The 12,802-nt window shown below is 70.4% G+C and overlaps 1 protein-coding gene across 3 annotated transcripts; it reads left to right on the plus strand.

Moving 5' to 3' along the window:
• The first annotated feature begins 188 nt into the window (after positions 1 to 188).
• Positions 189 to 12,492, plus strand: LOC120391278 (zinc finger E-box-binding homeobox 1-like). Of its 3 annotated transcripts, none has more exons than XM_039514769.1 (7): positions 189 to 239; positions 7,847 to 7,996; positions 8,489 to 8,682; positions 8,880 to 8,967; positions 9,911 to 10,500; positions 10,863 to 11,016; positions 11,563 to 12,492. In XM_039514769.1, exons 2-7 carry the CDS (start codon positions 7,960 to 7,962, stop codon positions 12,033 to 12,035), a joined length of 1,536 nt encoding a protein of 511 aa, XP_039370703.1. In that variant the 5' UTR covers positions 189 to 239; positions 7,847 to 7,959; the 3' UTR covers positions 12,036 to 12,492. The 3 variants fall into 3 exon arrangements, with proteins under 3 accessions (XP_039370703.1, XP_039370702.1, XP_039370704.1); XM_039514768.1 differs by lacking the exon at positions 189 to 239 and adding an exon at positions 1,002 to 1,132; XM_039514770.1 differs by lacking the exon at positions 189 to 239 and adding an exon at positions 1,002 to 1,132 and having other exon boundaries at positions 10,334 to 10,500.
• The last annotated feature ends 310 nt before the right edge of the window (positions 12,493 to 12,802 follow it).

The raw sequence follows: 12,802 nt of genomic DNA on the forward strand, positions 1-12,802 counted from the left end.
TGGTCAGAGCAGGCTGGCTGGGTGTCAGGGCATCTGGAGCTGAGGCAGCTGCACTGACTCACCCGCAGGTTCAGGCGTCACTTCCCAGATCCCCTGGGCGGGTGGAGAGTTTTATCAGCAAACAAATGTTCTGGTAACCCCCGGTGCCCCCCTCAGGTGTGGGGGGGACGCAGGCCGGGGGGGGGGTTCTGAGGTTGGTTCAGTGACTGTTCTAAGGAGGATGCCGGGCTGAGACTCAGGTAAGTCAGGCAAAGGATGTGAAAATCTCCCCCGCCCCCTCCCCCAGGTCTACCAGTGCCCCTCACTCCCGACCCGCAGCCCCTGCTAGCCCAGCCCTGGGCTCCCCACCCCCAGCTCTGCCGGGGCCCCTCACTCCCGACCCGCAGCCCCTGCCAGCCCGGCCCTGGGCTCCCCCCAACCCAGCTCTGCCGGTGCCCCTCACTCCCGACCCGCAGCCCCTGCTAGCCCGGCCCGGCCTTTCCAGCTCTCCCCACTGGAAAGTCCCAGTAATGGGAAGATCTCAGAGCCCCCAGCCTGTGCCAGTCGCGTCCTGCAGGCATCACCCCCTCTCCTACAACTGGGGGAACCCAGCCACACGCCCAGGGTCACGCAGGGAGCCAGTGGCAGAGGGAGGGTTAGAACCCAGGTGTCCGGGACCTCCCGGGGTGGGGCCAGAGGGCGAAGCCATCCAAGTGAGGGGTGCTGCTGGGGGGGAGGCGTCCCCAAAGCCCGTGTGGGGGAGGGCATCTGGAAGAAACAGGCTGAGCTCCCGGAGGGGGAGGGGAATCTGCCCACGGCCGGGTCCCTCCTCCCACGATGCCCGTGTCATGGTCCCCAGGCCTGGGCACCCCAGTCCCAGCTAACGCCAGCCCGGCCTAGGAGCGCCAGGGGGCAGCAGGGCGAGCTAACAGCTGAGAGAAAGGGAGGGGCTCCTGCTCTGATGTCATGGGCGGGGATGATGTCATGGCCCTGATGATGATGTCACGGCCTGCCTGGGTTGTGGCAAAATCCCCACCACACCCTTCACGGCCTCTCAGCCAATAGGCTCCCGGGATGAAGATTAACCCCGTCAGCTATGCCCTGCTCCCGTCTCCTGCCATCCCCACTTGGGCCCAGGGCCCAACCTGCCCCGGTGAGCGAGGCAGCGGGAGGGCTCCAAGGGGGCTGGCTTCAGGGCAAGCAGGGGGAAACTGAGGCAGCGAGAGGGGAAGTGACACACCCGAGATCACCGCCGGGGTGGGGGAGGGGTGCGCCCTGTCCTGTCCTGTCCTGGCTTTCTCCCCCCCACTGCCTGCTCCCCTGGGCTGCTCCCCGCCCCTCCCCCCACTGCCTGCTCCCCTGAGCTGCTCCCCGCCCCTCCCCCCATTGCCTGTACTCCTGGGGTGCTCCCTGCCCCCCAGTGCCTGAATGGGGTGATCCCCCTGCCCCTGGGTGACCCCAGCGCCCCCCCTTACTGCCCCCCGGCCCCCTTGCGGGGAGCGGACACCTGGGCCGCTCCCTCCCCGCCCCGCCCGAATCCCGCCCCCCGCCGTCGGGGCGGGTCCGGGCAGCGGCCCGGGGCGCCCCGCACTCAGCCCGCGGAGCCGGCGGCAGCCCCGCATCGTGGCTCCGGAGCCGGCGGGAGACGCGGTGAGGAAGCGGCCGGGCTCTGCTCCCCGGGGCTGGGTGGCAGGAGTTGGGCCGGGGCTCGGGGGCTAGTTGGGGGGCTGGGCTGAGGGGCGATTTGTGGGGCAGGGATCGGAGCATGGGGGCCGGGATCAGAGGGGAGCTGGGAGTGGAGTGGGGGCTGGGATCAGAGGGGACCGGCTGGGGCTGGGAGTGGAGTGGGGCTGGCTGGGGGCTGGGATCAGAGGGGCTGGCTGGGGGCTGGGAGTGGAGGGGGGAGCTGGCTGGAGGGATGGGATCAGAGGCGGGGCTGGGATCAAAGGGGCGCTGGCTGGGGCTGGGAGTGGAGTGGGGAGCTGGCTGGGGCTGGGATCAGAGGGGGGACCGGCTGGGGGGCTTGCTGGGGGGCTGGGAGTGGAGTGGGGGGCTGGCTGGCTTTGCTGATTGTGTTTATTAATTAGCAAATTAATTAGTGACGTGGGGGGAAGCAGAGTCAGATTCCTCCTTCGCTCTGAGGGTCTGGGGGGCACAGGGCTGGTGACCCTGGGGCTGGGTCAGGGTCGCTCACTGGGGGAGTTTTACCCCCGTCCATGTGCCTGCTGGGGGGAATTGCGGGGGGGAGGGGTGTGTGGTGTGTGTGTGTGTGTGTCAGGGTTATGTGTGGTGTGTGTACATCAGGTGGTTGTGCATGGTGTGTGTGTGTGTCAGGTGGTTGTGCGTGGCAGGTGTGCGAGGTGCGTGAGGTGATTGTGCATGGTGGGTGGGTGTCAGGGCTGTGCACTGTGTGTGTGTCAGGTGGTTGTGCGTGGCAGGTGTGCGAGGTGTCAGGCAGTTGTGCGCGGGGGGTGTGTGTGTGTCAGGGTTGCTGTGCACCGTGTGTGTGTGTGTCAGGTGGTTGTGCGTGGCAGTTGTGCGAGGTGTGTCAGGCAGTTGTGCGCGGGGTGTGTGTGTGTCAGGCAGTCGTGCACCGTGTGTGGGTGTGTGTCAGGGTTGCTGTACACGCTCTTGCCCAGCAGTCGCTCTTTGCTGGTAGTTTTCTGGCTACGGGGTGTCGCCCCCTCGCTCCCGGGGGCCCTGGGGAGGTGTGTCCTGGTCCCTGGGCTCCTGGGCCCATCCCCCTTGTGGAGGTGGGGTGGGGGGCAGGGCAGCGTACCGGGGGCCCAACTCGTGCCCCCAGAGCAGTGCGGCCCCGGTGGGCTGGATGGCCAAGGGCCCTGGGGTGGGATATTGGGCTCCTGGGTGGCTGGGCCACTAGCCCCCTGCCTGCGGCTCTGCCATGCACCCTCTGCTCTGGGTCCTCCCAGGCCCGATCACTGGCCTCTGGCTACAGATGGGGAAACTGAGGCCCAGAAAGGCATGAGGGAGTCACCCCAGGTCACACAGCGAGTCAGGGGCAGAGCTGGGGCTAGAACCCAGGAGTCCTGACTTCCTCCTCCCCCGCTCTGACCACTAGCCCCCACTCCCCTCCAGAGCTGGGGATAGAACCCAGGAGTCCTGGGCCCAGCCTCTCTCATTTGAGATGTAACATGCTGCCAAGTCTCTGTCACATCCGACTTCCTGGGCGCCCTGCCCGGGGCCCGGGGAAGCTGGCGGCGCCCGGGCTGCGTGATGGACGGGGCTGGGCTGCTGAGCCGGGGTGGAGGCTGCGGCTGGTATCTCAGCGGGTACCTGCCTCGTACAGGTACCACCCCGCACGCATCTTCAAAGGCACCTGATGGGGTGGGGCTGGCCCGGGGGCGCCAGGCTGGGCCGTGTGCCCGGGAGCCCTGCTGCATGGGGAGCCTGCACTGAGCCGGGCCCTGCGGGAAGGGGCGCCGGGTCCCTGCTCCCCTCCTGCCCCGCCTGGGGCAACACCCCGACTTGATGGCCCCACCCCCCACTGTCCCCAGTAGGCTGGGCTAGCAGGGGCTGCGGGTCGGGAGTGAGGGGCACCGGCAGAGCTGGGGGGAGCCCAGGGCTGGGCTAGCAGGGGCTGCGGGTCGGGAGTGAGGGGCACCAGCAGAGCTGGGGGGAGCCCAGGGCTGGGCTAGCAGGGGCTGCGGGTCGGGAGTGAGGGGCACCAGCAGAGCTGGGGGGAGCCCAGGGCTGGGCTAGCAGGGGCTGCGGGTCGGGAGTGAGGGGCACCGGCAGAGCTGGGGGGAGCCCAGGGCTGGGCTAGCAGGGGCTGCGGGTCGGGAGTGAGGGGCACCGGCAGAGCTGGGGGGAGCCCAGGGCTGGGCTAGCAGGGGCTGCGGGTCGGGAGTGAGGGGCACCGGCAGAGCTGGGGGGGAGCCCAGGGCTGGGCTAGCAGGGGCTGCGGGTCGGGAGTGAGGGGCACCAGCAGAGCTGGGGGGGAGCCCAGGGCTGGGCTAGCAGGGGCTGCGGGTCGGGAGTGAGGGGCACCAGCAGAGCTGGGGGGAGCCCAGGGCTGGGCTAGCGGGGGCTGCAGGTCGGGAGTGAGGGGCACCGGCAGCGCTGGGGGGATCCCAGGGCTGGGCTAGCAGGGGCTGCGGGTCGGGAGTGAGGGGCACCGGCAGGGCTGGGGGTGGGGAGCCCAGGGCTGGGCTAGCGGGGGCTGCAGGTCAGGAGTGAGGGGCACCGGCAGAGCTGTGGGGGGGGGGGAGCCCAGGGCTGGGCTAGCGGGGGCTGCAGGTCGGGAGTGAGGGGCACCGGCAGAGCTGGGGGGGGGGTAGCCCAGGGCTGGGCTAGTGGGGGCTGCGGGTCCGGAGTGAGGGGCACCTGCAGGGCTGGGGGAGGGGTGCGGCGTTTGCACACTTCCCAGCTGTCCAAGACTCTGACTAGAGTTACCCCGATGCCCAGGTGGGTCCCTGGGTTTGGCAGCTGCCTCTGACTCCCCCCATGTGAGTGTGTGAAACCACAGACCAGCGCCGCCCCCCTGCCCAGCCCTGAGCCCCCTCCTCCGGCCCAGGGCCTGCGTGTGCGTGTTATTGTGCATTTGGGCCTCTGACTGCGTGTGGTGTGCATCTGTGTGTGTGCCTGTGTGTGGTGGTGTGCATCCGTGCATGGTGTGCATACGCCTGTGTGCATCTGTGTGTGTTGTGCATCTGTGTGTGTGACTGTGTGATGTGCATACGTTTGTGTGCCTGCGTGTGATGGCGTGTCTGTGCGTGTGTGAGCGTGTGGGACTGCAGGGCCCCATGTCTTCTGCCCTCCCCTCGGCTCTGGTGCCCCCCCAGGGCTGGTCCTGGGGGTCCTCCCCCATTCCTGGGCTGGTGGAGCTCTGGCCACGGGGCCAGGGCTGGGCAGGGCCCCTCGTCTGGGACCCGCTGTCTGGGGGGTCGGGGCCAGGACACCAGATGGGTTCCAAGGGAGCTGCCCCCCCCAGGCTGGTGCATGCAGGGGGGGCAGCGAGGGCACCGGCACATGCAGCCCAGACGCCCGTATGATGGGCTGGCTCCAGCTCTCCGCTCCCCTCCAGCTCTGGCTGCCCGGGCTCGGGGAGCACCAGGAAGGCACTGAACCTCCCGCCCCACCTGGGCCAGGCAGCCCCCAGCCTCAGGGGACAGCGGTGGTGACGGGGGGGGGGGGTCTCAGTGCCAGGGGACGAGCCTGCCCCACGCTGCCCTGACCCAGCCTGTTCCCTGCCCCGCCCCCGGGCGCTGACGTGGGGCTGGCAGCCCAGCGCAGGGTTTCCACAACCCCCCTGTGCCCCGGGCTGCGTCAGGGGCCAGGTCTGGGAACATTCGGCTCCCACCCCCTGCCCGCCCTGGGGAGCCCACCTGTTCTCACGGGGTCCCCGGCAGGGTGAAGGCTGGGGCTGGGGCGGGAACTGAGTCAGCGAGCGGGGCAGGAAACGGCCCCTTCTCTGAGCTCCAGCGAGCGCCCGCTGGGGGTGTGCGGCCTGCGAGTGCTGCGGCCGCATCTCTGGCTGCTGGCCCAGCCCGGGGCCGTGTGCTCAGCGCCTGCTAGGGACCCGCCTGCCCTCGGCCCCTCCTGGGGGCACCTGCGCCCCACACGCTGACATAGGCCCAGCGCCAGGGCAGGGGAGCCGCTGGGATCCAGAGCGTAACGAACCCACGGGGCAGGGATGGGCCCAGCTACAGGTGCCCCTCACTCCCGACCCGCAGCCCCTGCCAGCCCAGCCCTGGGCTCCCCCCCCCAGCTCTGCCGGTGCCCCTCACTCCCGACCCGCAGCCCCTGCCAGCCCAGCCCTGGGCTCCCCCCTCCCAGCTCTGCCGGTGCCCCTCACTCCCGACCCGCAGCCCCTGCAAGCCCAGCCCTGGGCTCCCCCAGCTCTGCCAGTGCCCCTCACTCCCGACCCGCAGCCCCTGTTGGCCCAGCCCTGGGCTCCCCCCCCCAGCTCTGCCGGTGCCCCTCACTCCCGACCCGCAGCCCCAGTCGGAGGTGAGGATGGGGCCAGGTTCTCTCCAGCGTGGAGAGTCTCTGCCCCGGGCGGGGGCAGGGGGAGCTGCAGCTTCCCACCCCCTCAGCCTCCTGGGGCAGGAAGTGAAACAGCTTCTCCTGGAAACCTCCTGTCACACCTCCCTTCCCCCAGCTCCCGGCATGACGGGGCAGGGGCAGCCCCACGGGGCAGGGGCAGCCCCAGAGAAACTGGGGGGGAGGGGATCCACCTAAGGAAAGCAAAAGTCCTGCAAGGTGGAGAACAGGGAGGTGAAGCTGGGTCCTAGGGGAGCCCCCCACCAGCTCTGCCGGTGCCCCTCACTCCCGACCCGCAGCCCCTGCTATCCCAGCCCTGGGCTCCCCCCAGCCCTGCCGGTGCCCCTCACTCCCGACCCACAGACTCCTGCCAGCCCGGCCCTGGGCTCCCCCAGCTCTGCCGGTGCCCCTCACTCCCGATCCGCAGCCCCTGCTGGCCCAGCCCTGGGCTCCCCCCATCAGCCCCTGGGTGCCGGGGCAGGTTCTGGATACGCAGGCCAGGCTCGGGGAAGGAGCGGGTGGTGGCGAGGGTGCTAACCCCGTCCCCGGCTGTCTCCCCGCCCCACACTCCTGGCACCCTGGCGAAGATGGTGTCACGGCTGCAGCGAGGGGCTGCCAGCTCCCTGCCCCCACGCTCCCCTCTGTGCTGGGTCCTGGGGAGTTTCCAGGCCTCGTTCTTCCCCCCTGGCCCCCAAGGGCCCCGCAGGGCCCGGCTCCCCCGGCCGCCCGCAGATCTCGCTTGTGGTGAGTCTGACTCAGAACAGAACAGGCCACAGCAGCCCCTGTCCCTGCCCGGGGAGACTTGGCCAGTAGCTGCCAGGCTCCCTGCCTCCCCTCGTCTTCGTGTGCTGGAGACCCTACAAAAACAAACCAGGGTGAGCATGTGATGGGGGGGGATCAGCTTCAAGCCTCCTCAAGGTTATTGTAAGGAATCGTGTGCGCAGGTTTGCGTGTGTGTGTGTGGGCACATTTGCGTGTGCAGTGAATGGGGTGTGTGTGTGTGTGTGTGGTGAATGGGGGGTGTGGGGGGGGTCGCATGTGCCCATGTACTGGAAGGGGGTTCAGGGCTCTGCAGCCGTGTGCGCTGGCGGGTTTAACCCTCGCAGGCCTGGCTCTCTCTGGCTGGCTGGTATTTCTGGGCCTGTCCCAGGCCCTGGCACGGTGCCCGCGGGGCGACAGGAGGTCTCCAGACCCCCCGACGCTGTCAGGGGAATTCCCGGGGCTGCCGGGAACCAAAGGCCTTTCGCCTGGCCGGGGCCTCTCCAGGCAGGCGCGGCGCTGGGGGGGCTGCAGGACACGGCCCAGCCCCAGCGAGGGTTTTCAGGGCTGCGCCCCCCCGGGAGGGACAAACAGCTCTCAGGGGTGGCCTAGGTAATACTTGGTCGTGGCACGAGAGGCCTGGACGTCTCGAGGTCCCTTCCAGTCCTGTGATTCTCTGCCATGAGACCCCACCAGCTGCTCCGGCGGGATCTCCACCCCGCGCCCCCCCGCAGCAGGGCAGCGCAGGGGCCACACCCTCGCCTGGGCCAATTTCCGCCCCCCCTCCCCGTGGGGGGCTGCTCGGCCTCGGTGCAGGCCAGGGCTGGGCCTTGGGCGTTCTCACACCTGTTCCTGCAGCGCCTGGGGCCGGATGTGCAAGGGGAGCTCCGCCCGTGCTGCCTGGGCCACAGGGCGGGTGGCAAGTGGGGAGTCCCCCCAGAGCCTGCCCTGGGGCTTGACGAGGCTGTGTGGGGCTGGAGCTGCTGGGCCAGGCAGGTGATGTAGGGGGGGATTCGGGGCAGGGGGGATTCAGGGTGCAGGCCCCAGAGGGACTGCCTGAGTTTCTCTCCCCGTCCCTGACTGGCTCCTGTCTCTCCTGCTGCAGCGCTGGCTTTCAGGGGGGCCAGGGACCCCCTAGAGACTGAGCTGAGCCAGGACCCCAGCCCCACGGCTGCCCTCCTGCCGGCGCCAAGAGACCAAGGCAGAGCCGTGGGCGAAATGCACCAGAGACGCAGCCACCCGGACCCCAACCACGGTAAGGCCTAGCGGCAAACTCCACCTTCAGCACCAGCCCGGCCCCCTCCAGGGGGTGTCCCAGCCTGGGTCTGCCCCACAGCTCTGCTGGTGCCCCTCACTCCCGACCCGCAACCCCTGCCAGCCCAGCCCTGGGCTCCCCCCAGCGCTGCCGGTGCCCCTCACTCCCGACCCGCAGCCCCTGCTAGCCCAGCCCTGGGCTCCGCCACCAGCTCTGCCGGTGCCCCTCACTCCCGACCCGCAGCCCCTGCTAGCCCGGCCCTGGGCTCCCCCCAGCTCTGCCGGTGCCCCTCACTCCCGACCGCAGCCCCTGCTGGCCCAGCCCTGGGCTCCGCCACCAGCTCTGCCGGTGCCCCTCACTCCCGACCGCAGCCCCTGCTAGCCCAGCCCTGGGCTCCGCCACCAGCTCTGCCGGTGCCCCTCACTCCCGACCCGCAGCCCCCCCAACCAGCCCTGGCTGCTGCTGTGCCTGGCGATGCTGCTCTCTCCCCAGGTCGGACTCCGGAGCCCCCTGAAGCACCAGCGCCGTGGCCGGGTGCCCCGTCCTGCGAGTGCGAATCTCGCGCCTTCGACTGCCTGAGCCAGCGCGCCCGGCTCCGGCTCCAGGGGGCCCTGGGGGGCACGGCCCAGCTCAGCCAGCACGTGGCCACACACTGCCGGCCCCCAGCCCGCCCCACCCCCAGCCAGGTGCGGCGCAGCCAGGCCCGAGGGGCGGGGGGACCCCTGGGGCCTGGGCGTCACAGGGAAGGTGGGGGAGGCTGAGCCCCGAGAGGAGTGGGGGGCAGGGGGAGCCACGGGGAAGCTGGGGCGGGGGCCGTGGGGGTGCGGGAGCTCTGGGGGCAGCTCGGTCCAGCCCCTATCGATGGGGGTGTGTCTCGGGGCAGGCGGAGACGCGGCCGTTCAGGTGCCCGGCCTGCGGGAAAGGCTTCAAATACAAACACCACCTGAAAGAGCATGAACGAATCCACAGCGGTGAGACCCCCTCTACCCCCCCATCCCTCCCCCGCTGTCAGTGCATCCACAGTGGTGAGACCCCCCTGCTCTCCCCAACCCCCATTCCCCGTCAGTGCATCCACAGTGGTGAGACCCCCTGCTCCCCTACCCCCATCCCCGGCAGTGCATCCACAGTGGTGAGACCCCTGCTCCCCTACCCTCCATCCCCGTCAGTGCATCCACAGTGGTGAGACCCCGCTGCTCTCCCCTACCCCCATCCCCGTCAGTGCATCCACAGTGGTGAGACCCCTGCTCTCCCCTACCCCCGCATCCCCGTCAGTGCATCCACAGTGGTGAGACCCCCTGCTCCCCTACCCTCCATCCCCTGTCAGTGCATCCACAGTGGTGAGACCCCCTGCTCTCCCCTACCCCCATCCCCATCAGCGCATCCACAGCGGTGAGACCCCTGCTCCCCTACCCTCCATCCCCGTCAGTGCATCCACAGTGGTGAGACCCCTGCTCTCCCCTACCCCCATCCCCGTCAGTGCATCCACAGTGGTGAGACCCCTGCTCCCCCTCTCCATCCCCTGTCAGTGCATCCACAGTGGTGAGACCCCTGATCCCCTACCCCCATCCCCGTCAGCGCATCCACAGCGGTGAGACCCCTGCTCCCCGTCCCCAACAACCCCCGCGCTGTCAACGCATCCACAGCGGTGAGTCCCCCCGTCCCCCTCTGTCCCTCCACTCTTGTCCCTCCCTCCACCACTGTCAGCGCATCCACAGCGCTGAGGGCCCCCCAGCCTCCCACGCAGCCCATGCCCCCCATGTCCCAGCGCTCGGGTGAGAGTTGGGGGCTGGGAACTCGGGGGGGGGGGGTGGGATGGGCCCCGCGTCTGCGCGTCTTTTTCTCACCCCCTGCGGCTCTCAGAGCTCGTGTCCCTGTCCCCCCCCCAGCACTGACCCCTGTCTCCGTCCCCCCCAGGCGAGAAGCCCTACGAATGTGCCACCTGCCAGAAGCGCTTCTCCCATTCCGGCTCCTACAGCTCCCACCTCAGCTCCCACCGCTGCCTGCTGCCCGCCCCCCCGGCCCCATGGGAGAGCCACCCATGTGCTGCCAGGCCCCGGGGGGGCCGCACTGGGGGCTGCGGGGCCTACGGCAGAGACCTCCGTTTCCCGCACAGCCCCGGCCCAGCCCGGCCCCTTCTGGGCCCCCCTGACCTGGGAATGGAGGGACCCAGAGATGCCAATGTGCCAGGGCCTGGCCCTGACCGGGCCCCCCCCGAGACCCCCACCATGGAGCAGCCCTTGGACCTGTCTCTGCCCAAGCCAGGCAAGGAGCCGGAGCCCGGCCCGGTGCCCTACGAGCCCCTCTACCTGCCCACGTCTCTCTGCCCCCTCTTCCCAGCCTTCCTGTCCAGCACCCTCAGCCATCTCCTCCCGCACGGGGCCCCTCGGCTGCACGGGAACCCGGACCTGCCGGCCCCCCAGTTCCTGCCCTTTCTGCTCTGCCCATACGGGGCGGAGTCGGAGCCAGCACTGCCCACGGGCCACTGGGAGCAACACGGGCCTCCGGTGAGAAACTGCCCTGGGAAAGTGGGGCTGCGGGTCGGGAGTGAGGGGCACCGGCAGAGCTGGGTGGGGGGAGCCCAGGGCTGGGCTAGCAGGGGCTGTGGGTCGGGAGTGAGGGGCACCGGCAGAGGTGTGGGGAGCCCAGGGCTGGGCTAGCAGGGGCTGCGGGTCGGGAGTGAGGGGCACCAGCAGAGCTGGGGGTGTGGGGAGCCCAGGGCTGGGCTGGCAGGGGCTGCGGGTCGGGAGTGAGGGGCACCAGCAGAGCTGGGGGTGTTGCATTCCCTGGTTTGGCCTGTGCCGGCCGGGGGAGGGAGGCTGCAGAGTTCCCTGCCTCGGCCCCACTGACGGCCCCATTCCTGCCCCAGGGAGCCGGGGGGCGCCCCCTGCAGGCAGGCCGGGAGCCGGGGGGCGGCCGGAAGCGGTTACGCAGGACCCCTGACGGGCTGTATCTGTGCGAACTCTGCCCCAAAACCTTCCGGAAGAGCAGCTCCCTCCTGCGGCACCAGTACGAGCACACGGGTGAGCTGGGGGGGCCCAGTGGGGAGATGGGGTCCTGACTGGTGGGGGTAGCAGGGGAACCTGGGGTCAGGAGATGATGGGAGCCCAGTGGGGGGACAAGGTTGGGGAGATGGGGAGCCCAGCGCGGGAGCTGGGGTTGGGGAGCTGGGGATCCAGGATCCCAGCGGGGGCCCAGGATTGGGAGGAGGGGCTGGGGAGATGGGGATCCTAGTGGAGGGAGCTGGGGTTGGGGGAGGGAGCCAGGTTTGAGGAGCCAGGGGCGGGGTTGGGGTGATGAGGGGGGGGATTCCAGACCGGGGAGCTGGGGTTGGGGAGATGTGGGGAGCCCAGCGGGGGGGGGAGCTGGGGTTGGGGAGCCAGGGGATCCTGGCGGGGGGGCAGGATTGGGGAGCCGGGGGATCCCGGCGGAGAAGGTGGGGAGATCCCGGCGGGGGGGGCAGGATTGGGGAGCCGGGGGATCCCGGCGGGGAAGGTGGGGAGATCCCGGCGGGGGGGGCAGGATTGGGGAGCCGGGGGATCCCAGCACTGACGTCCCCGCCCCCGCAGGGAGGCGCCCGCACGGCTGCCCGCTCTGCCCCAAGGCCTTCAAGCACAAGCACCACCTGGCGGAACACGCCCGGCTGCACTCGGGGGAGCGCCCGTTCCAGTGCGCCCGCTGCGCCCGCCGCTTCGCCCACTCCGGCTCCTACTCGCAGCACGTCAACCACCGGCAGGGCTGCTGCCGGGCCTGGGGCGCCCCCGCCCCCCGCGGGGAGACCCCTGCCCCCAGCCGCGCACCCCAGGGGGAGACCCCCAGTCCCCACAGGGAGATCCTGGCCCCTACCCCCCACGGGGAGACCCCCGCCCCCAGCCACGCACCCCAGGGGGAGACCCCTGCCCCCCACAGGGAGATCCTTGCCCCTGGCCCCCACAGGGAGACCCCTGCCCCCCATGGGGAGACTCCCGCCCTCAGCCACACACCCCACGGGGAGACCCCTGCCCCCCAAGGGGGAGAGCCTGGCCCCCTGTCACCAGGGTGACACCCCGGCCTCCATCTCCCATGGGGAGAGCCCAGGCACCCCCACCCCAGGCACCAGGACCTCAGGGAGCCCTCACTGGCCTCCCACCCCCTGCGACTCTCCCGTCAGGCCAGGCCCCCCAGCGTCGGGGTGGGCAGCTGGCAGGCGCGTGCTGGGGCTCCCTCCCCCCACCCATGGCGCTGGTCCTGCCACGGCTGGGCAGGCACCTCGGGCACCCGCCCAGAGCCCGCAGTTCATGCTGCTCAGCAGAACCTGTAGCGGCAAAGCTTCCCTGCCCTCCCGGTGCCCTCGCAGCCGGGCACCAGTGCGAGTCCTGCCCCCCCCGACCCCCGGCGCACCCAGGGAGTTTCGCTCTGCGGCCCACGAAGGACCCTGGCAGCGCGTGGCACAACCTCCGGCTCGGGGTGGGGGGGGTTGTTCTGATTGTAAACTGGGGAGAGAAATCAATAAATAAATAACCCCCCCCCTCGGCATGGCTGGGTCCGTCGCGGAGCGGGGCCGATGCCCTCAGGACAGTGGGGTGGGGGGCACTCAATGCGGGGGGCAATGGGGTTGGTGCCCCCAAGGGACTCCTGGCTTCTATCCTCCGGGGTGGGGGAGTGGGTTAGAGGGGAAGCGATTAGGGGAGGGACTAGCAGCCTAACTGCCCCCCCTCCACTGGCCCCTTGAGCCCCCCCCAGCTCACAGTAACTGGGGTGACCCCCCCTCCCCCACCGCGAATCACAGCACAGAGACGGGGGGCTCCCTGAGCAGCCATTTACTGCCCG

Source organism: Mauremys reevesii, linkage group 25 (genome assembly GCF_016161935.1).
Source record: "Mauremys reevesii isolate NIE-2019 linkage group 25, ASM1616193v1, whole genome shotgun sequence".
Lineage (NCBI taxonomy): Eukaryota > Metazoa > Chordata > Testudines > Geoemydidae > Mauremys > Mauremys reevesii.